At 51.4% G+C, this 27579-nt stretch overlaps 1 protein-coding gene across 4 annotated transcripts; it reads left to right on the top strand.

The window, feature by feature from the left end:
* Window positions 1-991: 991 nt before the first annotated feature.
* Window positions 992-25705, top strand: TTF1 (transcription termination factor 1). 4 transcript variants are annotated; one of them, XR_013960731.1, is made up of 11 exons: window positions 992-1045; window positions 3339-4291; window positions 6157-6380; window positions 7876-8061; window positions 9161-9239; window positions 9884-10014; window positions 10123-10350; window positions 12313-12402; window positions 12493-12558; window positions 15856-15941; window positions 16819-18914. XR_013960731.1 is itself a non-coding variant. In XM_080671006.1 (11 exons), exons 2-11 carry the CDS (start codon window positions 3357-3359, stop codon window positions 25615-25617), a joined length of 2115 nt encoding a protein of 704 aa, XP_080527132.1. In that variant the 5' UTR covers window positions 992-1045; window positions 3339-3356; the 3' UTR covers window positions 25618-25705. The 4 variants fall into 4 exon arrangements, 3 of the variants coding, with proteins under 3 accessions (XP_080527132.1, XP_080527130.1, XP_080527131.1); XM_080671006.1 differs by lacking the exon at window positions 16819-18914 and adding an exon at window positions 25535-25705 and having other exon boundaries at window positions 10123-10357; XM_080671004.1 differs by having other exon boundaries at window positions 10123-10357; window positions 16819-18894.
* The last annotated feature ends 1874 nt before the right edge of the window (window positions 25706-27579 follow it).

Raw genomic sequence — 27579 nt, 5'->3', positions numbered from 1 at the left:
CAGGTTCGATTCCGGTCAAGGGCATGTGCCTTGGTTGCGGGCACATCCCCAGTGGGGGGTGTGCAGGAGGCAGCTGATCGATGTTTCTCTCTCATCGATGTTTCTGGCTCTCTGTCCCTCTCCCTTCCTCTCTGTAAAATATCAATAAAATATATTTTTAAAACAACAACAACAAAAAAAAACACGAGAAAACAGGTGCCAACGTGGTTATGTCCACTATGCAATAAGGCTAAAAACTTGAGTGGTGTATGTGTCCTGGTCTTAACTTGATGGTCTGGTTAAAGCGTCACTTTCAATGCCAGCTAAGTTTCTTCGGGACTCAGTTGGAACGGGAGGACTGGGATAGGTCTGGAAGGCTCTTTCTGCCGCCTTTAAGCTCGACCTGCGTTCAGACACTGCACCAGCCAGCTCCTGCCTCGGGCTGAGGTCATCTCCTCCCACTCTCCCTTCCACTCACTGTGGCCCAGCTGCCCCGCCTTCATTCAGCTCCTCCCGCAACCAGGTTCAGGGCCTTTGTATTTGCCTCCAGCCTGGAGCCATCTCCCATCCAGGTCTGTGCTCGCCCTTTGCATTCAGAACTCGGCTCAAATGTGCCTCCTCCAAGAGCCTTCCCTTCCATCTCAGCAGCACGCAGTGTCCCCGGCGCGCTCCTTCGCGTCACCGCTTCGTTTTCCTCACAGGGTAACGGGAAGCTGTCGTGGTTGATTTGTTTATCTGTCTTCCCCAGGTTAGGACCCTCACCATCTTCACGCCAGGACTATGGCTGGAGTTCAGCAAAAATCATGAAATTAATGGGATGCATGCATGAATTAAACAGTCCATGGAAGAATTCGGCCCCACTTTCTTAGTTTTAGGACCACGCTCTATCGTACCCGACCCCAGGAACAAAATGGGCAGAAACCACGCCTCCGTCCCAGTCCAGCTGCCAGCAAGTCAGCGTGGCAGCGGGATGCCTAGCGGGACCGGACGTGACGCAGCCACTTCCGCTTCGAGCGCAGCAGCACTTCCGGGTCGGAAGAAAGGCGGTGGCGCTCTCGGACTGCAGGTAGGAAGCGGATTTTGTTCCGGGTTTTTGAGACGTGCGTTTGGACACCGAGCGGCGGTGGTCGTTGCTCGGGGAGGCGCGCCCGCGGCCAGGCCCCTGGGGGTGCGCGTGGCGACCGTTTCTCCGCGGCCGCTCCAGGCCCCTTCGCGCGGGAACCCTGGGGCCTTTGCGCCAAAGGGGGCCGAGTGGGCCCTCGGGGCAGCTCCCCCTCCTGCCCGGCACGCCCGTCCCAGAGCCCTGCACGGCGGCGGGGGGTCGGGGACGGGCAGCTCGCAGAAGTGGAGATCAACGCGAATCCGTTCGTTCCGGAGGCATCGAGCGCTGGGGCCAAGACACGGTCCCAGCGGAGCCCAGGGCGCTAGGGAAGCGGCTGGTTGTTGGGAAGCACGCGTGCCCAGGAGCGGGAGCGGGACCGGGACCGGGAGCGGGACCGGGTCCAGGTCCGGGTGAAGCGCTGAGAGAGGCCCTCCTGAGTGACTTTCGGACTTTAGACCCGTCTTAGCTCAGGAGGGAAGGCGGAGGCAGCGCACTCCCGGGAGAACGAGCTGCCGTTGCAAAGCGCTGCCAGTGGAAGGGGAGGCACAGGTGTGTTCGCACTGAAAGGAGGGAGAGCTGGAGAGGTGGGCGGGGCCGGCCAGATCCTGAAGGGCGTGGCAGGTCTGCAAAGTTTGGGGACTTGATCTTAAGAATAACGGGAAACCTTAAAGTAGTTATAGCTGGAAGTGACTATATATTTATTTTTAAAATACATTTTATTGATTTTTTTTTTTTTACAGAGAGGAAGGGAGAGGGATAGATAGTTAGAAACATCGATGAGAGAGAAACATCGATCAGCTGCCTCCTGCACACTCCCTACTGGGGATGTGCCCGCAACCAAGGTACATGCCCTTGACTGGAATCGAACCTGGGGCCCTTGAGTCTGCAGGCCAACGCTCTATCCACTGAGCCAAACCAGTTAGGGCGACTATATATTTAAAAGGTTGTGTTGAATTCAAGCAACCAGAAGGAGAAACTTGGGTATTTACACAAAAGAAAGAAACGGATGGAAAGTAGAAGAATGTTCAGTGGCATCATCTGCTCTGGGCATTGTTATAAAGAGGCCTGAAAGATGGGCCAGGAAGGTGCCTGTGGAATGTAGGGCTGAAGGTCCTGGCACTCTTACCCGAGCAAGCTCAGGGAGTAGGAGGGTGAAAGCGACAAAGACGTGGGCTGAGAAGTGGATGGAAGGTGAGGAAACGGAGAGAGTAGTTTCTCTCAAGAGATGCTGCTGTGAGGGGAGGAAAGAGATAGACTTTAGGGTGAAAGGATGGGTACATCCTTTTGCCTCTCCTTCCAACCCCAATCCTCCAATATAATAAAAGGCTAATATGCAAATAGACCAAACGACAGAACTACTGGTCGCTATGACGCACACTGACCACCAGAGGGCAGACACTCAACGCAGCAGCTGCCCCCTGCTCAGCCAGAAGCTGGGCTCACGGGTGGCAAGCACATTGGTGGTGGTGGGAGCCTCTCCTGCCTCTGCGGCAGCGCTAAGGATGTCTGACTGCCGGCTTAGGGCCACTCCCCGGGGAGCAGGCAGTCGGACATCCCCCAGGGTCTCCCGGGCTGCGAGAGGGCACAAGCTGGACTGAGGGACCCCCCCGCCCAAGTGTACGAATTTCGTGCACCAGGCCTCTAGTTAAGAAATAAAAGATTACAGCCATAAGAGAAACTGGCTCTGTACTTGTCCCGGGTCCCTGAATTTGCCAATTGTAACCCCCATACCTGTGTTCACAGTTTTACTGCATATGTATGCATTGAAAAAAGATACATAAAATCGTTAGTGGATTTTAGACTCAGTATATGTGATATCATAATGTGTATCCTTTCGACCAGGGAAAGCTTTCCTGAAGCAGTGATATTCCAGGCGAGCTCTGGGGATGGAAGGAGGCAGGGGGCCGGGGAGGCAGCAGATAGAGAGTGTTCCAGACACAGGGAACCGGGTGCTATCAGACCTGGAGCCAAGAGGAGGACGGTGGCATGTTTGTGGGACCAGGAAAGGGCATGTGTGGCTGGAGCACAGAGTTGGAAGGAGAGGTTAAAGGTGACGCTGTGGGGAGCAGGGCCTGGCCATGCGGCACTGGGAGCAGGCAGAGTGGGGTACCGTGTGCCTCCTGAGCATGTAGAATAGCATGCAATGGATAGTCATGATTCCAGCTTGCCACTTGCCGTACAATTTCATTTTCTGTGATTGTTTTTTCTCCTGAGGCTGATGTTTAAGGTGCTTTGCAAATAAGCCATTGTTGTCAAGTTTCCCTCTAGGAGTAAAATGGAAGGCGAATTGAGCAGATTGGACATCCACACTCCGGTTTTTGACAAGAAAAAGAAAAAGTACTCTGTAGAGAAGGACAGACATCGGATTCATGCCCATGAGAGTTTCAGAGATGCCCCCCTGGCAAGCGAACACTCTCACAAAACGAAGAGGGGGAAAAAGAGGAAGGACCACCAGCATCTCGCCTCTTCTCCTTTGAAAACATCAGAACTCTGTGAGGAAGCTGCAAAGGCCCCTTCTCCGGCCAAAAAGAGGAAAAAGAAGAGTGCTTTGGGGATACAGGACGGAACGGGCGTGTATGTCATGGTGGATAAAGAAAACATCGAGAACATGCCGAAGAATTTTAGAAGGGATGTTGACATCGTTTATATTGACATGAGCCGGGAACAAGAGTCACCCAGAGAGCCCGAAGCAGACCAGCCGCCAGCAGTTACTAAGCGACGGGAAGAGCCACACCATCAAGTCAGGGAGAGAAAGAAGAAGAGGCGGCGGGAAGCTGCCTCCTGCGATGCGCTGGGAGCGTCAGGCCCGGGCGCCAGCGTCCTGCCCCGGCCGGAGTCCCCGCTTTCTGCGGGCCTGGGAGGCCCCGCCACACAGCTGCCAGGTGCTGCTCATGAAAAGAAGCCTGAGAAAAGAAAGAGGAATATTTCACATCACCAGGGGTGTGAGAGTCCTGAGATCGTGAACTCCGAGGGGTCACAGGAGCTCCATGGCACGGGGACTGCAGAAGGCAGGAGGGAGCCCTGCAGGTCAAAGAAAAGGGCTAAGAAAAGGGGGCGAAGGGCTCCTGTTGAAAGTGCTCTCTCGGGGCTCCCCACCAGCTTTGAGGACCCGCTGCTTGACTCACTGGAAGGAAATGCTTCCTCGATGGAGGCACGTGCGACACCCCAGCCCCGAGAGGTGGAAGACCAGGCGTGTTCTGACGTGCCGAGGTAACGCGGCCTGCTGTGCCTTCTGAGGGTGCCCATCCTCGGTCTGGGTCTGGGGCCTCTGTTAGCGTGTCCCCGTGAATGGCAGGGCGCCCAGAGGTAGACCGCAAAATGTACAGGACACGTGCCGTTCAGCCATGTGACTCGCAGGCAGCTTCCTTTCTGCACATGTAACGGGCAGTTAGATTAGCTTTACGCTGAGAACTATTCCAGCCTGAGATTCTGTAACTAACTCTAACAGGCATTGATGACCCCAAATCACCTTTGTCTCTGCACGTAGATAGAAGAAAGAAAGAGATGACCTATGATGTTACCGAGCAGGGAAAAACTTGCATTAGGGTCTAAGAAAAGAAATGTTAATACTAGTTATATAATTATCACTAGAGGCCCGATGCACGAAATTCGTGCAAGAGTAGCTCTTCCCTCCCCCGGCTGCCAGCAACGGCTTCCCTCTGGCACCAAGGACCCGGGCTTCCCTTGCAGCCCTTGCTTCGTCCGGAAGGATGTCAAGTCTAATTAGCATATGACCCTTTTATTATAGGTTTGAGGATAGTGTCAAATGAATAAAAGCAGGGATTTTTTTTTTTAACCACTTTAACGCTTGCTTTCTGGGACTTGGGACAGATTCCTCCAACCCCCAATTTTTACTCAGTGGCTTCCTTGCATTTGCTACGTTGTCCTGGCTTAACGTAGTTCCACCACAGCGACGTGGGAGAGGCCGCCTCGGGTGGTGCTGGTAACAGCTGTGGCCATGCGCATGTCATCTGAGCCATCTTACCCGGGATATTTTCAGAACACTGATAATGAGGCAGGAATGCTCTAGGACTATGGTTCTTTTATTTTTTAAAATAGACTTTTATTGCTTTTAGAGAGAGAGGAAGCGAGAGGGACAGAGAGTTAGAAACATAGATGAGAAACATCCATCGGCTGCCTCCTGCACGCCGCCTACTGGGGATTGAACCAGCAACCCGGGCCTGTGACCTGACTGGGAATCAAACCAGTTACCTCTTGGTTCATGGGTGGACGCTCAACCACGGAGCCATATCGCTGGACTAGGACTGTGGTTCTTAACTTGTATTGGGCCGTGTGCCCCTGAAAACTGTTGACCCTTTTCTTAGACAAATGCACACCATTTTTTCCAGTTTCCTGTCTAAGCCGTTAGTTGATACAGTTGAACATATGAAAAGGAGATTTGAATATCTGGCAGAGAGTTTGGGGATGAATTAGTGATCGATACGTAGAAAACCAAGCAAAGGGGAAACGTGGCCATTACTGACCACAGCAAAAATAACTAACCTTGGAAACCCTGGATAATTTAACTAATAACCGTTATTATAAAACTTAACATTGCAAGGGTTGGGGAGAGGCATCTTGGGTGTCCATGGAGGAAGAAGAGGACCTAGCCTGTAAATAAAATGGCAATTATTGAGAAATAGGACTGTAAGAAGTAATCTCTGGTGGAAACGGCTTAGGGTGCCACGTCTGCCTCGTAGGCACCTCTGAGTTAGCAGTTACCCTGAGAGTCCAGAAATCCCCCACTGAACCACCTCTTGTCTAAGTGAGTCACTTCAGGAAAAGACTAAATAAAAACTACTAGAGCCCAGCCGGTGTGGCTCAGCAGTTGAGCATCAACCCAGGAATCAAGAGGTTGCTGGTTCGATTCCCAATCAGGGCACATGCCCGCGTTGCAGGCTTGATACCCAGTAGGGGGCGTGCAGGAGGCAGCAGATGGATGATGCTCCCCTCTCATCAGTGTTTCTGTCTATCAATACCTCTCTCTTCTCTATAAAAATCAATAAAAGCATTAAAAAAACAAAAGTAAAAGCTAAGTGATGTCTCAATGTTAATCAATGCCATTTCCCTCTTAGGTTAGGACCTCCCGATGAAGAAAGCAATTTGGATTCGGCCCGAGATTCCGAGGCGCGGTATCTGTCCGAAGACTCGAGAGACGCGGATGATGCGGATGTGGACCTGGCCTCCGCCGTGAGGCAGCTCCGGGAGTTCATCCCCGGCATCGGGGCGAGGGCCGCCACCACGATTAAGCGCATGTACCGGGATGACTTGGGCCGGTTCCAGGAGTTCAAGGCGCAGGGTGAGCTGTGTGTGGCACCTCAGTGCTGCTGAACGTCCAGAAGCCCCGCTAGCCCGGCTTCTGTGAGCGGTTCAGATTTACAGATTCACCGTGGCCGTCCTCCAGCTACGGCAGCTGTATCTCCACCCAGAATTGCTGTTTAAAATTGAATTTGTCAGGGTTACCTTGATAAGTAAAATTATATAGTTTCAAGTGTACTTGGTAGCACATCATCCGCCCAGAATGGTCTGACGGTGAAATGCAACCAGTGAAGTGCACAGGTTCCCCTTTGCCCAGCTGGCCAGGGAGGCAAGGAGGACTGGGCTGCAGGAGCCAGCTCACCCACAGACGAGGCCAATCCTGCAGGAAGGGGCAGAGGAGGAGGAGCCTGATTGGTTGTGGCCTGGGAAGGATACGGAAGTGAAGTGAACACTAACTCGTCAGCTTCCACGAGGTGTCATTTCTTTCCCTGAGATACTAAGTTGAGGGTGAGCTGGGGAGTGGGCTGGTGCCAGACAAGCCCAACTTGGTCTCCTCCTTGATCTCACTGTGTTACACGCGCCTCCCAGGAAGCCACCTGGATTGAAGAAGAAGCTGCAGGTGTAAGGCCAGTGCTGAAATGAGCAGTGTTTACCCAGAGCTGCGGTGAGGCCAGTACCACTGGTCAGTGAGGAAGAAGGGGGGCCTTATGGACACAATCACGTGGATAAATTAAGTGAGAAAAATATAATTTATAGAGCAGTGTCTATAGAATGATCCCATTTTATTTGTGTACTAGAGGCCCGATGCCCGAAACTTGTGCAAGAGTGGGCCTGCCTTCTCCCGGCTGCCGGCACCGGCCTCCCTCTGGCACCCGGGACCCGGGCTTCCCTCACAGCCCTGGCTTCGTCCAGAAGGTCGTCCGGAAGGACGTCTAGTCTAATTAGCATATTACGCTTTTATTATAGATTTCTGTGCTGAGATGTTTGAGTATTTTATGAAATATTTTAAAAATAAGTCTAAGAATAGAAATACACTGTATAACGCAGTTAACATGTAACGAAGCAGAGAGCTGGAGTAATGAGGAGGAGGAGAATGTCGGGTCATATGTCCCTCCCTGGTACCTGTGCATAGAGATCCACCGGGTCACGGCTGCGGCAGGGGGCAGGGAGCAGGGGAGAGTGAAGGGGGTGTTTTCTGAACTTTCATTTCATACTCTGAATTTTTAATGAACATATGTGCACTTTTTAATATAAAAAAAGAACTACTTTAATAGGCAGTTGATGAGTCAGGAAGGCCCCTGGGAGTGGGATGACCAGGGAGACCTCGGGAGCAGAGTGTGGCTTGAGCTGAATCAGAAGGAAAGCGGGTTCCGCAGCGGGACGGGAGGCCCAGCTCCCGTGCACCAGCGGGCGGGGACCGGCTGGCGCGGGGATGGGTGGCGGGTCCCTGCATGGTCCTTGCTGAGGAGCACCTGCGAGGTTTGCTCTTACTCGTTATTGACAACATACACTTTTTCTCCCACCCCAAATCCTAGGTGTCACCATTAAATTTGGCAAGTTTTCTGCGAAGGAAAATCAGCAGTTAGAGAAAAACGTGCAAGAGTTTCTGTCCCTGACAGGAATCGAGAACGCAGACAAGCTGCTGTACACGGACAGGTACCCGGAGGAGAAAGCCGCCATCACCAACTTAAAGAGGAAGTACGCGTTTCGGCTGCACATCGGTGAGTTCAGGGGTTGACTCTGTCCGCCCTCGGCCTCCCGTCGCGTACAGTGACCCCTGTGAGCGCGCAGCGCAGCGCAGGCCGTGGTGCTGCCGGAGGGCCCCTGTGTGGGGATCAGGAATGTGCTCGGGCCTCCCAGGCACAGTGCTTCCCAGATTCTGGGAAGAAGGAACGGGTCAACTTCTAGCTTCCCTACTGGGTGATGATTATGGTTTGGTTTCTCTTCCTGTTCTTCGCGGCATATGTTTTGCATTTACTGCACCAGCACCTCCTGTAGGCACCAGGGTCTCCTGAGCATTTTATTTTATTTTAAACTTTTTTATATATATATTTTATTGATATTTTACAGAGAGGAAGGGAGAGGGATAGAGAGTTAGAAACATCGATGAGAAACATCGATCAGCTGCCTCCTGCACACCCCCCACTGGGGATGTGCCCGCAACCAAGGTACATGCCCTTGACCGGAATCGAACCTGGGACCCTTCAGTCCGCAGGCCGACGCTCTATCCACTGAGCCAAACCGGTTAGGGCCTCCTGAGCATTTTAAGTGTAGCCGTGTGTGTGCCGTCCACGTAGCCGGGACCCTCCTGGAGGTGACACTTGGAAATCAAGGCCGTGAAGCCATAAGCATTGGCCTGAAAACCTCTCAAATTTAAAGGAGCCAATTTCTGAGGTTTTTGCTGGGATGTGCCCAGGAAAGCGGCCGAGCGAGCCCTGTGGAGGGCGGGTTCTTCTGCAGGGGAGCGAGGCAGGCTTCCTCGTGGGGAGAGTTCCTAGGGAGAGCTGTTGGCATGTGTCCCCCGCTAGCCGCCCTCTAATTCACATTATGTTAGCATTACTTTGCCTTATGAGGGTCTTTTCCGAGAATTGGGGAGACCAGAGCTGGAGCCACATACAAAGTGTCCAGTTTTCAGAGATCTCCAAGGCACCGGGGGATTGTGTACATCCGCTTCCCAAGACAGCTTCCCGCAGGCCCCGGCGTCCCAACCTTGCCCAGGTCCAGGATAGTTAGTGGGGAAAGGGCTGTTCTGGGCCCCTTTGCCACAGTGACCACCTCATGCCACACCGTGAGCCCGCTGACCGTCTTTCTCTGACTTAGGGAAGGGCATCGCCCGGCCCTGGAAACTCGTGTACTACCGAGCAAAGAAGATGTTTGATGTCCATAATTACAAAGGCAGGTAAGACAGCGTCAGCGGCTGGACACAGGACGTCTCTCTGGTCTTTGCTGACACTGACACCAGGTCAGGGGTCAGGCCTGCAGACCTGTGGGAAAGCAGGCGTGCACCTGCAATCAGGTGATGTCTTCATTTCCATTTCCAACTCGAACCTGTGTGGTCTCCCCTCTATATCTTCTGCTTTTTCTTTCTTTTTTAAAAAATATATTTTTATTGATTTCAGAGAGGAAGGGGGAAGGAGAGAGAAATAGAAACATCAGTGATGAGAATCATTGATCGGCTGCCTCCTGCACGCCACCTCCTGGGGATTGAGCCCACAATGCCCTGACCTGGGATCATACCATGACCTCCTGGTTCATAGGTTGATGCTCAACCACTGAGCCACACTGGCCGGGCCTCCGCTTTTTCTTTACACTCTCATCCCCGCACTCGTTGTGCTCGGCCTCACTGCTGCTCTGCTAACTGTCAGCTCCTCGTGAACCCCGACGCTCCCTCTCCGTGCAGCGCTCCCTGAGCACGTAGCCCAGTTCTTGGGTCGCAGTAAATACTGGAAGGTGGAGGTTAACGTTACATTATGTGAATTTCGCCCAACTACAGAATAAATTTTAAAATGAAAAAAAAATTGTGACATGTTCCCTTTGTCGTAGGTACAGCAAAGGGGATATGGAGAAGTTAAAGTTGTACCATTCCCTCCATGGCAACGACTGGAAGAAGATTGGGGATTTGGTGGCTCGAAGCAGCCTCTCCGTGGCCCTGAAGTTCTCCCAGATCAGCACTGGTGAGTGTGGGCTCGCGCCTGCCGGGGAGCTCGCCCGGGTGAGCGACGGAGCCAGTGCGCAGGGGTGGTGGCGGCCATTGACTTTTTTATATATATATTTATCTATAGAAAGAAACCATGGTGCCTGGAGTAAGACGGAAACCCAGAGACTAATCAAAGCCGTTGAAGAAGTGATTCTGAAGACCATGTCTCCCCAGGATTTAGAGGAGGTAGATTCTAGACTCCAAGAGAACCCCGAAGGCTGCCTGTCCGTTGTGCGGGAAAAACTCTACAAGGGCATATCTTGGGTAGAAGTCGAAGCTAAAGTCCAAACCAGAAATTGGATGCAGTGTAAAAGTAAGTGGTAAGTTTTAAGGCTTCTTATGCAAATTCCAACCAGACATGCTTCCCACCCCCCCACCCCCCGCCACCCGCTCCCCCAATTCCCGGAGGCTGGGTAGATTGGTGAGGTTATAAGAACACGTGGTGGCACCAGGTGGAAAGCCTTCCATGTCGAGAATTGCTGTCCCTTGCGCTGCTTCGGCTCCCTCAGCGCCAGCATCTGGTGTAAGGCGGCGCTTGAGCGGCCCGATTCACTGTCCGTCTTCCTCACAAGGCACTGAGGCTGTTTAATGCTGAATAGTGACTTCTGATGTCTTCAGTCTCCCTTTCTAAGTTCCCTTTCTAAGTCCTGAGTAACAAGGTAGTTTTGTTTGTAGCATTAAAAAATAAATAAGGGGCCCTAACCAGTTTGGCTCGGTGGATAGAGCATTGGCCTGCGGACTGAAGGGTCCCAGGTTCAATTCTGGTCAAGGGCATGTACCTTGGTTGCGGGCACATCCCCAGTGGGGAGTGTGCAGGAGGCAGCTGGTCGATGTTTCTAACTCTGTTTCTCTCTCATCGATGTTTCTAACTATCTCTCTCCCTTCCCCCTCTGTAAAATACCAATAAAGTAAATTTTTAAAAAATAAATAAGGGGGCAGGAGGAGTGAGGGGGTCAGTGGGGAAACGAGGGGACATCTGTAATACTTTCAGCAATGAAGATACATTCAACAAGGAGTTAAACAAGCATAGTGCTCGGAAAACACTGAAACTGACATTCAGGAGAGAAACCACGAGCACTGGTCGTAGAGATCTGCCTTTTGCGTCGTGCGGTCCACCTGCCTTCACCGAGGGGAGACCACGCTCCACCCCAGAACTTCTTCGGGCCCATCGTCACCCGGAGAGCCGCCCCTGGTGGCTCTGTGCACGCTGCCTCGTGCAGCTTCCCCGCCCCGAGGGTCTCCGAGCACGCCCTCCAGCGGGGGCCTGGCAGCTCAGGACCCGCACCGCCCGCACCAGGCGGCTCAGGCGTCCTGACTGTCAGATGAGAAGGAAACCCCGAGCAGGCGTGTTTTATGCTAAAAGTAAACTCTTAGGTTGTACTGTGTACTGACTGCTATGCACCTTACCTCCCGTTGCAGAGTTATTTCAACAGAGGACCACGCTCAGGGAAATACACTCCAAAGAACAGATAGCGTAGCGGGGAGAGTGTAAGGCGGGGAAGAGTGTAAGCCCTTCCCACCCTGCATTTCAGACTGAGAAAGGATGGGGGTTGGTGATCGGTGTTAAACAAGGGGACCACCTTCAGAATCAACATGATTCAATAACGTGCAAGACTTGCTTTGCTTCTCCATCTGAAAGAAAAAGCACTTGTAGCCTAAACATACATTTCCTTCATGTAACAGTGACATGACCTCAAGCGACACATTTCAAACCAGTGTACGTGGACGGCTGTTAGTAAGAACATCGGTACCATCACCACATCTCTCCCTTAGCAAGGAGGTGAATGGAATGGCTGCTGATATGTCCATCAGATGGTGACAAATCGTGCTGTGCACGATTAAAAATATTAAAAATATTTTTAAATATTTTACATTGGGTTGCTCCTCTCATTAGGAACTTCACCCTTTCCTTCAGCCGTTAGCTTTGGGCCTTAGAGGAACCATCAGATCAATCATCACTTTGCTAAATTTGTCTCGGCTGGTTTTCCTGCGGCTGCTCACAGTAGAAGAGCAATGTGCGTCTGTTTATGAGCAACTAAACTAAAGCGAGTGCCACAGCGCCCTCTAGCAGCTGCTGAAAGGCCCGCTTCCCCCTTTTTAAACTTGTTTATTACGGAAATTTTCTAACACCCGGTGGATGGTGGCAGATGTGGGCAGGGATGAGTTGCAGGAGTTGGAAAGTGGTTCTGAGGAGGGTGGTTTAGACGAGAAGAAGACAGGGAACTTGAAACTGCGCCTCTGATAGTGAACTATACTGCTCTTTCTGTGAATGCAGGACAGAAATTCTCACCAAGAGGATGACGAATGGCCGGGACGTGTACCGTGGGGTCAACGCCCTCCAGGCCAAAATCAACCTGATTGAGAGGTACGGCCAGGAGCGGCGCTGCCGTTACCTCTGCCCTGGCACCGAGAACAGCAGTGAGCTTGAAAACTGAATTTTTATGTTTTCTCATAGGTTGTATGAAATAAATGTGGAAGATGCTAATGAAATAGACTGGGAAGATCTTGCTAGTACCATAGGGTAAGACCATCCTATATAATAAAAGGCTAATATGCAAATTGACAGAATGGCGGAACGACTGGTCGCTATGACGCGCACTGACCACCAGGGCGCAGACGCTCAATGCAGGAGCTGCCCCCTGGTGGTCAGTGTGCTCCCACACGGGGAGCGCCGCTCAGCCAGAAGCCCTGAGCTGGGCTCACGGCTGGCGAGCGCAGCGGCGGTGGCGGGAGCCTCTCCTGCCTCCACGGCAGCGCTAAGGATGGCTGACTGCCAGCTTAGGCCCGCTCCCTGGACATCCCCTGAGGGCTCCAAGACTGTGAGGGTGCAGGCCGGGCTGAGGGACCTGTACGAATTTTGTGCACTGGGCCTCTAGTCTGTTTAATATTAAGCTTCTTAAAAGATGAGAGGTGACTTTTAAGAAATGACTATCAGATTTTAATAGTCATGCTGCGTGTGGACTTTACCTACAAGTTGTTTTACGTGTATGTGTATTTAGATCCTCCACTCCGCCCCCTCCAAAGACACCAAAGAGGAGTGAATGAAATATGTACCAAGTCCCTCTGAGCAAAGCACATTGTGAGAATGGTGGGGTGCCGGTGTTGTGGGCTTTGGAAGTGGGTGTTGGGGGATTGTGTGGCCTTTCATTCGGAAGGTGGAGAGGAGCAAGGCCCGGCAGCCTGGCTGACTTCAGGAGCGTGGCTGCAGGTGGGAAGTCGCTGTCGATCAGGAAGGGTTTAAACAGGTTCGGTGGGTAGTTTCTTACACCTTGGGATGTGGCCAAAGAATAACCCACCTTTTTTTAAGCTGGGAGAACGGGAATCTCTTAGTGACGGGCCCTGCTCGAGTCACAGAGACGTGCCCGTGGTTCCAAACGCTTTCCTTTGCTAGCTGTCCTGAGGGGGGCACACCCTTCAGTACCGTGGGTTCTCTGAGGGGATGGTGTCAGTGCTTAGAAGGAAGGGGACCCTGCCTTGCATCCCACCAACTTCCATCCTGAGGGCTATGTCCACAGAGCCCGCTCTTCATGTTATCAAGCCACTTTTTGTTGTTGTTATTAATCCTCACCCAAGGGTATATTTTTCCATTGATTTCTAGAGAGAGTGGCAGGGAGAGGGAGACAGAGAGAAACATAGATTGGGTGCCTCCTGCATACACCCCCACCAGGGCCCAGGAAGCTGCAAACAAAGTACATGCCCTTGACCAGAATCGAACCCGGGACCCAATCATCGTTTGCCTCTACATACTTAACGATAAAATTATCACCCTGACCATCTTAACTGCTAGATTAATTATTGAAACAAACAAGTCACACTTTTCTTGTTTAAGAAAAATTGTCCAGGAAGTGAAGTTAGTGATTTTCACGTTAGAAACTAAGATTTGGTTGTTTCGGTCTTACTTGCTATAAAGTGCAAGTGTATTTGAGTCACCAAGACATCATCAGCATCTGCTTTTTTAGCTTTGAAAAAAAAAAAAACCAGGGCCCTGTGCCTTGCAGTGGTGACCAGTATGTATCCTAAGCCTAATGGGGAAGAGGGTAGAATTTGGAGTCAAATCACCCAAGTGTCCCCGCTCTGCCCTTTATTAGCTGTGAGATCTTGGACTTCTCTGCGCCTCAGTTTCCCCGTCTCTCAAAGGAGGAGGAAGAGTAGTGGCTTCCTGGTAGAGTGGCCGTGAGGCTTGTTGGTTGCTGCGTGGGAAGTGCTGAGGGCAGGGCCAAGTCCAAGGTGAGCGACGGCATGTGCTGGCTCGTGTTATACCAGCTGTACCGGTTAATAATGCGGATTTTTTTCAGTAGAAGGAGTTACACATATGTGGACATATATGCGATTTGATATGTATGCTATTTTGTTGTTTTGACAACAAGCTTCAAAACTTCATATGTCAAATTTTCTGAAGGTGTTAACATCATAGATATCTTTATGCTTAAAAATGTCAAATTTTGTGCCAAAAAAAGAGCATTTGCGGGAAGTTTTAATTCATTACTTTATTTTGAAGAAAAGTGCTGCTGAAAGTTATCATATACTTCGGGAAGCTTATGGTGAACATGCTCCATCTCAAGATACTTGTGAACACTGGTTTAAACACTTTAAAAGTGATGATTTCGATGTGAAAGATAAAGAACGTCCGGGTCAACCGAAAAAGTTTGAAGACCAACAATTACAAGCATTATTGGATAAAGATGGGTGTCAAACTCAAAAACAACTTGCAGAAAGATTAAATGTTGCTCAGCAAACAATTTCTGAAAGTTTACAAGCAATGGGAAAGATTTTAAAGGAAGGAAAATGGGTGCCACATCAACTGAACGAAAGACAAATGGAAAACCAAAAAGTCATCAGTAAAATGTTGCTTCAGTGGCACAAAAAGAAGTCTTTTTTGCATCCAATTGTGACTGGCGATGAAAAATGGATTTATTTTGAGAATCCCAAACACACAAAATCATGGGTTGATCCAGGTCAACCATCAACATCGACTGCAAAGCCAATTCACTTCGGAAAGAAGACAATGCTCTGCGTTTGGTGGGATCAGGAAGGTGTGGTGTATTATGAGCTTCTAAAACCAGGTGAAACCGTTAATACTGATCACTATCAACAAATAATCAATTTGAACCACGCTTTGATCATGAAACGACCACAATGTGCCAGAAGATACAGCAAAGTAATTTTACTTCATGATGATGCACCATCACACACTTCAAAACCAGTTAAAGACACGTTAAAAGATCTTACCTGGGAAGTATGAACCCACCCGCTGTATTCACCAGACCTTGCTCCTTCAGATGACCACTTGTTCCGATCGATGGCACACGCACTTTCTGAGCAGCACTTCAAAACGTACGAAGAAGTGGAAAATTGAGTCTCTGAATAGTTTGCCTCAAAACAAGAAAAGTTCTATTGGGACGGTATCCACAAATTACCTGAAAGATGAGGGAAATGTGTAGCTAGCGATGGACATTGCTTTGAATAAAGCACTTTTGATGTTTCTCTTGAAATTATCGTGTTTTCTTTGATTACAAAATCCACATTATTAACCGGTACACCTGGTACTTGGTCTTCCCAGCTGGTACCTTAGATTATTCCAGTCTAAACAGAACCCATCTCGTTGTACTGCTGGCTTTCTTCCTTCTGTGTGTTTAACCAGTGATCATAGCTTCCCACGTGCCTTACTTGTATTACTGCTGTGGCCCTGATGACTTCACGTTCAAGGGGAGGAAAGCTCCTCAGGTCTAGGCCTCCCCTCAGTCACTGCTGTTAGTTGTCAGAGCTGAAATGATCAGGTTTTAGACTGACGCTAACCTTTCCCCTTTCCTTCCTACAGTGATGTTCCTCCGTCTTATGTTCAAGCTAAGTTTTATAAGCTGAAAGCCACCTGTGTTCCGTTTTGGCAGAGGAAGACTTTTCCAGGTCAGTATGTGCAGTGTGTGAGTATTGAGAACAGTGGGGTGCCGCGTGCTGGGTGTGCCCCTGAGCAGGGACTTCCCTCTGAGAGCCTCAGCTCCAGTTGTAAAATGGAGACAGTTAGCGCCATCATCCCTGCCCGACAGGACCTGCAGGGCTGAGTCAGCTAGCGACCTGTCGATGTGGTCAGCAGGGTGCTCGGGGCTTCGCGAGCACTCAGTGAATTCTCGCGAGGGCTCCTGGATTGCCATCACGTGCACACACTCACACCGTGTGCACACACACACACGCCGCATGCACACACTCAATCCACATGCGTGCACATACACTTCTAGGAAAAACATAAGATGCCACTTCCTTCTTTGCAGCCGTCTGTGGGTGGATAGATATGTGATTCCCAGACCCGGGTCATCAGAGTCATGTGGGGAGTTTGTTCCAACTGCACATAGCAGGCCCCATCCAGACATGCAGGATGCTCATCTCCAGGCGTTCGGGGCTAGGTTTCCGGACAAGCTTGCAGGAGTGTCTCAAGGGGCCGCCCAGCCCCGTGTCTGGAGACCACTGGCTCGGGTGCGGCTCTGCCCGGGAGTGTGAGGAACCGCGTGCATTCAGCAGACACCATGCCCTGGGTTGAACCCTGGCCTCGTCCCGACTGAGTCCATGCCGTTTCAGGAGCCTGGGTGTCCTCATTTGAGAAACAGATAGCGTGCCTGCCTCCGAGGAGTGTTGAGAGGGTTGAGTGAGCGAACGGAAGCAAACCAGTGAGAACAGGGTCTTGCACATGAGAACAGCACGGAGCAGGCGGTGTCAGCAATGCCCTCTGACCCTTGACCTTGGAAGAGGCTTTGCGCAAATCACTTCCAAGTTCCATCTTTCTCTTTAGAGATTATAGACTACCTTTATGAGACGAGTCTGCCTTTGCTCAAAGAGAAGCTGGAGAAGAAGGTGGAGAAAAGAGGCGCTGCGCCCCCTCCCGCGGCGCCCCGGCGTGTCTTCCTGTTCAGGGACATCTTCCACTGCGACGGCGACAGTGAGGAGGACGAGGACGGAGGCGGGCGGAGTTAGGAGAGGGCGTCCTTCTCGTGCTTTCTGGGTTTGGCTGTATTACACCAAGTGTCGGCAAGCTGCTTTCAGCGCCGGCGGCTGGAACAGGAGACGCCGTGGCCACGGGGAGGCGTGAGGGTGACGACCTCACTGTGGAGCCTTGAGAATGACTAGCATTGGCCGATGCGTGTGTTTCCGTGTGAAAAGGAGGAGGGACAGGTGAGTTGACTTAACATATCTGTCCGACGGCAAACAAGTGTGGTTTCTGTGGACCCGGCGTCCCGAGCCGCCAGGGCAGCGGAGGTGGGCGCGTCCTGTAAACATTCGCTGTGCGGACTCAGCTGCGCGGCAGCGGCCAAGAGACGTCGACAGCCCCGCGTGCCTGGCCGTGGCTTCTGCTCCTCGCTTGTTTACGTCTGTGTTCTCGGCGGCGAAGTGCAGATAAGCATTAGAAGGAAGTCGTGGGTGTGTGTTCCCTCAGCCTGGTTTCCGTTCTCATGCCCATGGCACAGGTGCCCAGCTGTCTTCCTAGGGGGGGGTGTGCTAGTTCAAAGACGTGCATTTTTCATACAGGACCCCCCTCAGAGCCAGTCACTGAATTCATGTGGTGTCACCCGGGGAAAGCCAGTGCTCCCTTCCGTTGCTTCCAGAAAACTGGCTTTGCTAGACGTGGAAGGTGCCACGTGGGTGTCGGGCACACTCGTGCCTGCTGGAGTGTCGGGGGCTAGCCCAGCAGTCAGGGAAGCAAAAGCACTCCCGATGTTTCAAACAGGATTTCATGTCGGGGTCCAGGCTACAGAATTGTTAAGCAGGCTCGGGGGAGCAAACGGGGAGGTCGAACACCCAGCGATGAGCCCCGAGGGGAAGCCGCCGCGGCCTGTGGCCCAGCACACCCCGTGCTCCTCCCCCCATGGGTGGTCGAGCCCGGGCAGCTGCATCCCTCCTGCCGCTCGGCCTCAGCAGGAACGTGTGTCTCCCAAACACACCGCTCCTGCCTCCCCTGCCTATATGTCTCACAGGTGTCCCCATGGGCAGCTGAGCGGGACCCAGCTGGCCAGGCTTCTGGCCACGTGTGTACAGGACGGAGCACAGGGAGGGGCATGTGGGTGGACAGTGTCCTGTTACAGGGTGTCGCCGTCCGTGCCAGGATGCAGCCCCTGTGCCCTGGGTGTTCTCATTGATGCCACTGTGTAACATCAGGCTGTGGTGTTGGTTCCTTTGTCTGTAACGCTCCCCGTTTCTCCAAACCTGCCATCATTGGAGAAGGCAGATGAGCAATGTGGTTTAGGGGTCCTGGGTCTCATCCCCCAGCACCTGAACAGTGTGGTGCAGACAACACGCAATAAAGGCTCAGGAAGCAAAAGGGTGTTTCCTTCTTAGAAAGCATTTTGCCTTCAGGCACTCCTCTCTGTCAAGCATACCGGTCTCCATGCTGATGGGAATAGAAATCGTATGTTCCCTTTGGAGGACAGCCCAGTCAAATATAGCTGATCCCGCCCTAGCTGGTGTGGCTCAGTGGAGAGAGCATCAGCCTGGGGACTGAAGGGTCCCAGGTTCGATTCCAGTCCGGGGCACATGCCCGGGTTGTGGACTCGATTCCCAGTAGGGGGCGTGCAGGAGGCAACCAATCAATGATTCTCTCTCATTGGTGTTTCTCTCTCTCTCTCCCTCTCCCTTCCTCTCTGAAATCAATAAAAATATATTTTTTAAAAAAAGACCTGACTGCCTTGTCTGGTTTGGCTCAGTGGATAGAACGTTGGCCTGCGGACTGAAGGGTCCCAGGTTCGATTCCGGTCAAGGGCATGTACCTTGGTTGCGGGCACATCCCCAGTGGGGGGGTGCGCAGGAGGCAGCTGATTGATCTTTCTCTCTCATCGATGTTTCTAACTCTCTCTCCCTCTCTCTTCCTCTCTGTAAAAAATCAATAAAATATGTTAAAAAAAAAAAGACCTGACTTACAGTAACAATATTTAAATATATATATTATATATAGCTGATCCTTAAGAATGTACCTAATCTGTGATCCTGCCTGCTACTCCCTGGTTGCAAGTCTCGTGGGGACCCTCAGCGTTTAGGAAATGCCCCCTCGGGAAGGAGGGAGAGCGCCCCTTTTTCTAACCTTCTCTCCACTGCAGAGTCCTGGCCTCTGTGTTGCATAACGAAGTCTGTGAGTGAAGATCCAAAGCTAAAAGCATGCTTATTGCAAAGTGTCACATGGCCAGGAACTGGGCCAGGAACTGAAATAATGCCAAGTCGAGACTGATGGGCAACCATTGGATTTGTCCCTTGGTCTTGGTCTTGGTCCCTTCTTCTGAGATAGGTTTCTTTTCCCCTTTATCTCAGTTCACTTCCTGCATCCTCTTCTCCCCCCCCCTCACCCCCCCAGTACAGGCAGTACTTGTGCTTCCTCCTCCGCCCTTTGACCCTCTAAGCGGGGGTTGTCTGCACAGTGAGCTCGAGATGCAGCCGTGGACAGGCAGACCTGGTGCCTGTTTTCTCCACCCAAAGAGATCGTGGAACTGGTGTGCGAGAGTGGCTCCTTTATCACATGCAAAATAAAACATGCACATGTTCCTAGGAAACCTGGTAAATAGCTGTTTATTCCTAGAATGGAGTATCCTCCTATATAATAAAAGCGTAATATGCAAATTGACTGAACGGCCCAACAGTAGAATGACCATCCAGAGGACCATCTGGGACCACACTATGACACCCACTGGCACCAGGCCAGCCAAGGTGGGTGTGATGCAATTGGTCGGGGACCCGGCCATTGCCCCGAGATTGCCCCACAGAGGGAGGCCCAGGCCACTGGCTGGCGGGGCAATCAGTCGGGGCTCCACGATTGCCCCAAAGAGAGGCCCACGCCACCCACTGGCAGACTGCAGTGGGTGGGCGGGGCCTCCCTCTGCGAGGGAAGCCCGGGTCCCGGGTGCTGGCAGCCAGAGGGAAGCTGGTGCCAGCAGCTGGGGGAAGGAAGGCCTACTCTTGTACGAATTTCGTGCATCGGGCCTCTGGTTGTACAATAATGTTAAATGCTGACAGGTTTGGTTAACATAAGAGTTTGTATATTGGCTTTGTAGAAGTAAAAATATGAAGGAAATTGTGTGTATAGAGAACCATTAAAGTGTGTGGGAAGAAGTGAGCCCCATGTGGCTGGTTTTTCTCTGGGCGGTGGGTTGTGAGCACAGAGGTTAGACCAGCCGTGGGCAAACTACGGCCCGCGGGCCGGATCCGGCCCGTTCGGCTGTTCTATCCGGCCCGCGGAGCCGAAAGAGCGGAGGGTTCTCTTGCTCTCCCCTCCGCTCCTTTACTTTGAATTTATATTAGTTCACACAAACACTCCATCCATGCTTTTGTTCCGGCCCTCCGGTCCAGTTTAAGAACCCACTGTGGCCCTCGAGTCAAAAAGTTTGCCCACCCCTGGGTTAGACCCTTGATGCTGATGCGGAAAATGGGCTGCCATCTAGGGGATCTGCGACTGAAGGCGAAGCCCAGAGGGAGGTGCTTTCACTTTCTCTCTTTTGAGGGCTGACCCAGCTGCTCGGCCACCAAGGTGTGGCTTCCCCAGGGTCCACGTCATTGTTCACCTGCACGCGCCTGGCCCCGGGCGCCCCCCGCAGCCTCGTGTTCCAACAGCCCAGACACCCATTCCGAGGAAGAAAGGCGTCTCCTGTGGCTGCTAGTCCTGGGTTTTGTCCCTAATGCCCAGACTGAAGCTTGTGGCCGGCTCTGAGCGCTCACTGCGCGGGGAAGCAGGGGCTTCTGGAGCTGGGATTTGGCACAGCCTCCCTGGAACGGCGGCGGGAGTCGGTACCCAGTAGAAACGGTGCCCTCCGCAGAAGAGGTGAATGGACTGAGGAAGCAGCAACCACAGAGGAGGTGACAGTGACTCATCTACGTTCACTGTGCTATGAATTTGACCCAATAAACGTGTGTACTTGGTAAAAGTGATTTTTATAGCGCTCACCTATATCTCCCACGCGCCTCCGGCCATACAGATGTTACCTTTGCCCGACAACCTTTTTGCCTCTAAGAATCCAGGATGTGGGAGGGGCGACTGGCAGTGTCGGATGCTGGTGCAGGAGGGAGGAGGGTGCAAGGGAACCATGGCTTTGGTTTGGGATGTGCTGGGAAGAGAATGGACAGAGAGAAGAAAAAGCCGCTGGAGAAACGGATTTGTTATCTATGAAACGGACAACCCCCGCTTAGAGGGTCAAAGGGCGGAGGAGGAAGCGCAAGTACTGCTTGTACTGGGTGGGGGGGGGGGGAGAAGAGGATGCAGGAAGTGAACTGAGGTGAAGGGGAAAAGAAACCTATCTCAGAAGAAGGGACCAAGACCAAGGGACAAATCCAATGGTTGCCCATCAGTCTCAACTTGGCATTATTTCAGTTCTTGGCCCAGTTCCTGGTCATGTGACACTTTGCAATAAGCATGCTTTTTAGCTTTGGATCTTCACTCACAGACTTCGTTATGTAACACAGAGGCCAGGACTCTGCATTGGAGAGAAGGTTAAAAAAAGGGGCGCTCTCTCTCCCAGAGCATGCCCGTGCCCTTCCCCCTGCCCCAAAACGCTGAGGGTCCCCACGAGACTTGCAGCCAGGGAGCAGCGGGCAGCGGCGGCGGGTCCTGGGCTAACCCGCTGAACCTGCCGGCATGTTGTCACGCACAATGAGCTAAGATGCAGCAGTGAGCGGTGAGATTTGGTGCCCGTTTTCTCAAAGGCTGCACAACCCAACACGCTCTGAGCACCATCTCCACGTCATCTCTTGAAATCCACACCACAGTCACAGTTCTTCAGCCGCCACAAGCAACACACCAGCCCACTCCCCGCCTAGCCAGGGGCCAGAGTCCATTGTTACAATCCCTCTCCCTGCACACCCTCCGCTCTCCACCCTCTCTGTGACCCTGGTCTGTTCAAGGCCTCAAACCTGGTGAGCCCTCCGCCTGCCTCCGACCTGCCTCCAAAGCCCTGTATTCCTAGAAGGAAGTCACACAGCTCAGCGGGCTGGCTTCACCTGAATGACTAAACCTCAAACGGACACATGACGTTACCGAAGGAGCTGGCTTTAAGTCTCTTGTAGGCTTGCTTTTCTTTTCCTTTTTTACATATTTTATTGGTCCGGAGAGGAAGGGAGAGGGAGAGAGAGAGAAACATCCATGATGAGGGAGAATCACTGATCAGCTGCCTCCTGCACGCCCCCTACTGGGGATTGAGCCCACAACCCAGGCATGTGCCCTTGGCTGGAGTCGAACCTGGGACCCTTCAGTCCATAGGCTGACGCTCTATCCACTGAGCCAAACCAACTAGGGCTACATATATATTTTATTGATCCAGAGAGGAAGGGAGAGGGAGAGAGAGAGAAACATCCATGATGAGGGAGAATCATTGATCGGCTGCCTCCTGCACGCCCCACACTGGGGATTGAGCCTGCAACCGGGGCCTGTGCCCTGACAGGGAATTGAACTGTGACCTCCTGGTTCCTAGGTTGATGCTCAACCACTGAGCCACACCGGCCGGGCGAGGCTTTTCTTTTCCTGACATCAGCTGTTTTAAACATTCCCCCTCCCACCCCCTCCTCTGCCCTGTTCATGACTCACAGAACACTAAAGCATCAGGCATCGATTCCCCTGTCCTCCACCAAGCAGGTAAATATACCCCCATACACTTCTTTCTCCCCCTACACGCTGATTCCCTCCACCTGAGCCCTGCCGCCTGGCCCCTGACGTTAGATCAGAGAATTTGATCCTTTGCTGATTCGTCCTCCCAACTTCTAGGAGTTCTTGCCCCCTGGGGCTGCTTTGCCTTCAAACAAAAAGTCCCTGCTGACAGCTCCCCGATGGGTGCCTACAGCCAGAGTCGCAGGCTCAGAGGCATGTGCCCACTTGTCATCTGCATTTAGGTGTCTTACGTTTCAAGTCCAACTGTTACAACATTTTAGTCCCCACACGACTCAATGCTTTCTCATCTCAGCCGGTACCCCCTTTCTCAAGGCTGCCTCTTCTCCCCGGTACCCCACATCCAGTCCCTGAGCAAACACCCCCTAGACTCCGTCTGCCTTCACCGCCTCTACCGGGGTCTCAGGCAGCCTCCTCTCTGAATTGCACAGATCCTGCCGGTTACGCATCAGCCCTTCTCCGATCTAGACTCCCCACAGCTGCGACATCACTCCCTTTGCCGCCCTGTTTGGAAACCTTGATGTGGTTTCTGACTGCATTTGGGGGAATGTTTGTCATAGTGCCTACAAGGATTGCACACAATCTTCCATCGCTTATCTTCCCAACCCTGTCTCAGGCCCCTGTTCCCCTCACCCCCCACAAAAACTTTTTCTTGCCCCGGCTGGTTTGACTGAGTGGATAGAGCGTCGGCCTGCAGATTGAAAGGTCCTGGCTTTGATTCCAGCCAAGGGCACATGCCTGGGTTGTGGGCTCGCTCCACAGTAGGGGGCGTGCAGGAGGCAGCCAATCCATGCTTCTCTCTCATCATTGATGTTCTATCTCCCTCTCCCTTCCTCTCTGAAATCAATAAAAATATATATATATATTTTTTAAAAAAACAACTTTTTCTTATTTTATTTTGTATTGGTTTCAGGTGCACAGCATCGTGGTTAGACAATCATATGCTTTTCAAAGTGTCCCCCCATATTTCCAGGACCCCCCTGGCAGCATGCACAGTTATTACAATATTATTGACTATATTTCTGATGCTTCCATTTCTTCCCTGTGACTATTTGTAACTGCCAATCTGTGCTTCTTAACCCCTTCACCTTTCACCCAGCCCCTACTTCCCTCCTGGCAACCAGCAGCCTCCGTGTCTATGAGTTTGTTTCAGTATAAAAAACTTGTTAAGGGGAAAAAAAGGAAACCCATCAGTATAATCCACTATGTTAACAAAGAATAAAAACTACTTGCATTTGATGAATTCCAAATCCATCCCATAACAATTGAGAGCCACTTCCCCAGCCTGAGAAAGAGTAGCTGCAAAAACCTGCTAACTTCCTTTTAAAAGTGAAACTTTGAGATTGAGGAACACTTCTCAGCATTATTGTCAGTGCAGTCAAGCAAGAAGTGAAAGTAGACCTACATGGACTGGAAATGAAGACCTAAAACTGCCCTTTTCCACACATGGTTTGACTGTGAATGTAGGAAACCCGAAAGATCTATAGAGAATGCATTGCAGTTGAGTGAAGTTGCTAGAGACCAGATCAACATACAAAAATCAATCCCATGTCTAGATCAGTGGCAAACAGAATTTAAAAAAAATTTTAATCCTCACCCGAGAATATGTTTTTTTTTTTTTAAAATATATTTTATTGATATTTTACAGAGAGGAAGGGAGAGGGATAGAGAGCTAGAAACATCGATGAGAGAGAAACATCGATCAGCTGCCTCCTGCACACCTCCCACTGGGGATGTGCCCGCAACCAAGGCACATGCCCTTGGCCGGAATTGAACCTGGGACCCTTGAGTCCGCAGGCCGACGCTCTATCCACTGAGCCAAACCGGTTTCGGCCGAGAATATGTTTTTATTGATTTTGAGAGAGAGAAGAGAGAGCGAGAAACATTGATTGGTTGCCTCCCACACCTGTCCTGGTTGGGGATTGAACCCGAAAGGTACGTATTCTGACCAGAAATCGAACCCACAAACCTTTCGGTGCACGGGACAATGCTCCAACCGAGCCACCCACTGGCCAGGGCCAGAATTAAAATTTTTAAACAAATCAATATTCAAATTCTACGCTGACGTAAATTACTACAAATTTAGTGGCTTAAAACCACACGCAATTATTATCTTGCAGTCCTGTAGGTCAGGAGTCTGGTGAGTCCTTTTAGAAAAGAGTCACATAAAAGATATACTAATTCCCAATAAGCACACAACTAGATGTTCCACAGCATTAGCTGTCGAGGAAATACACACGAGGTACACGTTTAATCCACGGGGATGCCCGGAATGGTAACGATTCACAACGGGAAGTGTTGACAAGGCTGCGGGGCAAACGGCCCGCTTGCACGTAGCTGACGGGGATTTAAGATGCCAGAACCCCTTTGGGAAACGGCAAGTCCTCGTGATGAGACACACACCTCCGCGAATCCAGAAACTGCGCTCCTGGCTATGTATCCAAGCGAATGAAAATGCACGTAGAGGGCCCCCTGGGAATGCACATGGATGACCTTTCAATTAACGTCAGCTGAGTCCGAGGTGATTGGCACGGTCCTCCCCCGGAGACAGCCTCCCCAAATGTCGGAGGCTGTTATCAGTACTGATTTCTTATCTTTATCCCTGTGCTGGGAATAAGGGATGAATAGGACCTTGACTTCCCCAGGTCTTGATATGCTAAATCCCGTCCTCGTACCAGGAATGAGGAATGAATAGGACCTGGGCACACCCAAAACTCCTTTGACCTTAACCCCCCCCTTTTGGAAACCAATAAATGCGCTGTGTTGTCTGTGGTGGGGGTGACTGTCCCTCCATCAGAGCGACAGCTCCCACCCGGATCCCAGCTTGTCTCTCTTTCTGTGTCTGGTCTCATTTTTTCTTTAATTTCTTAATCCCCAGCTCCTCCGCTCAGGAACCTGTCGTTTTCCCGTGCGGGGCGCGGAAAACGGAGAAACAGCCCCCCACAAATGCACATCCATTGAAAGACGCGGCCAGTAATGTTCGGAACAGCTAGTCCTTCTTAGCAGCAGAAAACGTGAAGCCGGCAACAGCCACCAGGTGAGTAAAATAAACACGAATCGTGGGGTTACTCCTGTCCCGACATCCCGCTCCGTAGTACAGGGCCCGGCGGACACGCGGGACACATTCGGCAGCTGTGGCCTCCCGCCTCCCCGGCGGACAAAGCAAGGAGCGTCCAGAGGGCGGGAGGCGCGTGGGTGTATTTTATCGGGTATAATTGCATTTTATTGGGCAAATTATAGAACGTGGACTCTGAAGCCAAAGTGAGGATGAACGATGATGAAATCAATAGAAAGTGGAACAAAAAACTCAGCAACACGTTAGAAGGGAACCGTTTCAAATGGGGAAAGAAATGGCTGATAATCCAAGTCAACGATGAGGAGTGATCAAACGGGAAAAAGGACTGGAGTTTTGACGTGAAATCCGGACATACAGAACGCACAGCGTGGATCTTAACATGGCAACCTGGTAACAAGGTGTCATGATGCGAACGGTCGAGGTTTGGCCACGCCGGAAGCTTTATGTGCTCTGACGTCTGACAGCTCAGAGGTGGGGGAGAGATCGAATTTTTCTTTAATTTGGCAACCCTAAGGATGTACATGACATGGCCGAACAAAATCATTAATTTGAAAGAAGCTTTTATAAACTCAATAAAATGTTATCAGCCTTGCTGGAGAAAAGAATTACCATTGTGTTTCCTGTAAAAAATGATCTTCAGCCTTATTGTTGAGGTAGAGTCGATGAAGCCAAAATATGTAACTTTTATAGAGTTGTGTTTGCAGCTTATATATTGTGTGTGTGTGTGTGTGTGTTTTGGGGGTGGAGTCTGGATTTTTAAAATATTTGTGGAGGGTTTTTTAAAAGTTGTAATTGGTGCCATTCATTCCAGATAAATATTGATTTTCTTTCCAATTCTGCACTCAGACATTTCATTGCAGTCGTTTTAAGCACATCCTCAAACTGTTCAAGCTTCGGGCTCGACAACTCCTGACTGTACCTCGCGTCAATCCTGGGACGTAAGGTGGAGCGTAAAAATCGATTTTCAGAAAAATGCATTCAGTTAAGAAGCACGTGAAGCTTAATATATCGTTTGCAGCGTCAACACAAACGTGAAGTTAGGAGGCCTGGGGCCGGGGGGCTCAGGGGCCACATGAAAGGCTGCCTTCCGTGGGCCCGGGCGCTTTCCTTAGAAACATCAAAAATCGTATTTTATGACCGATGGTTGTAAACACAGGCACATCACTAAATACGAAGGCTTTCGGCCGAACACTCGGTTATGTTTCTAGATTTGCGTGCCTCCAGGGAAGGCCCTCCCGCAGCGTCCAGGGTAGTGCCGCCTCCCACCCTGGCCAGCAGCTGGGCGCTTCGTGACCTTCTCGCCTGCTGCCACGAGTGCTGCCACGAAAGCTGCCACGAATGCTGCCACGAAAGCTGCCAGGACGCGCGTGAAAACGCTCATCTAGGGAAACAGAGGTTCAGGAGGCTCTTCTCTTGCCACCCCATCTTTTCAAGTTTCTTGCCGATAGCCATGCAGGTCTGTCTTTCTCGAAGCCTTCCATAAACGTACCACCTAAAGAGGGATGCATGTACAACTTAGGAGGCGTTCTCCTTGGAAGCAGTTTTCTAGCGCTCTCATTTGAGCACGTCCACGGAACACGGCCCAACTCTTCCCCGGAGTGGAAACGCCTAGAAGCGGGAGAATAACGGTTTTCGCCTCGTGCTCTCAGGTCCAGGGCCAGAGCAGCAAATTAGCTTAACGGCCACCACATTAGCATAACGGTCGTCAAATTAGCATAACGGTCGTCATATTAGCATAACGGTCGTCGAATTAGCATAACGGTGGTCGAATTAGCATAACGGTCGTCGAATTAGCATAACGGTCGTGGAATGTGCATAACGGTCCTCCCCTCAGCCACGCCCCCTGA

The sequence above is a fragment of the Plecotus auritus genome, assembly GCF_963455305.1.
Source record: "Plecotus auritus genome assembly, chromosome: 5".
Lineage (NCBI taxonomy): Eukaryota > Metazoa > Chordata > Mammalia > Chiroptera > Vespertilionidae > Plecotus > Plecotus auritus.
Note: the sequence above shows the minus strand (reverse complement) of the source record. Positions and strands in the feature narration are given on the sequence as shown.

What these genes read in the sequence shown, in the direction of transcription:
- TTF1 (XM_080671004.1), top strand. Translation starts at nt 3,357, where the DNA reads ATGGAAGGCGAATTGAGCAGATTGGACATCCACACTCCGGTTTTTGAC. An exon ending in ATGCAGTGTAAAAGTAAGTG is followed by an intron (nt 10,358 to 12,312) that starts GTAAGTTTTAAG and finishes CTGTGAATGCAG; the next exon opens with GACAGAAATTCTCACCAAGA. An exon ending in AAAATCAACCTGATTGAGAG is followed by an intron (nt 12,403 to 12,492) that starts GTACGGCCAGGA and finishes GTTTTCTCATAG; the next exon opens with GTTGTATGAAATAAATGTGG.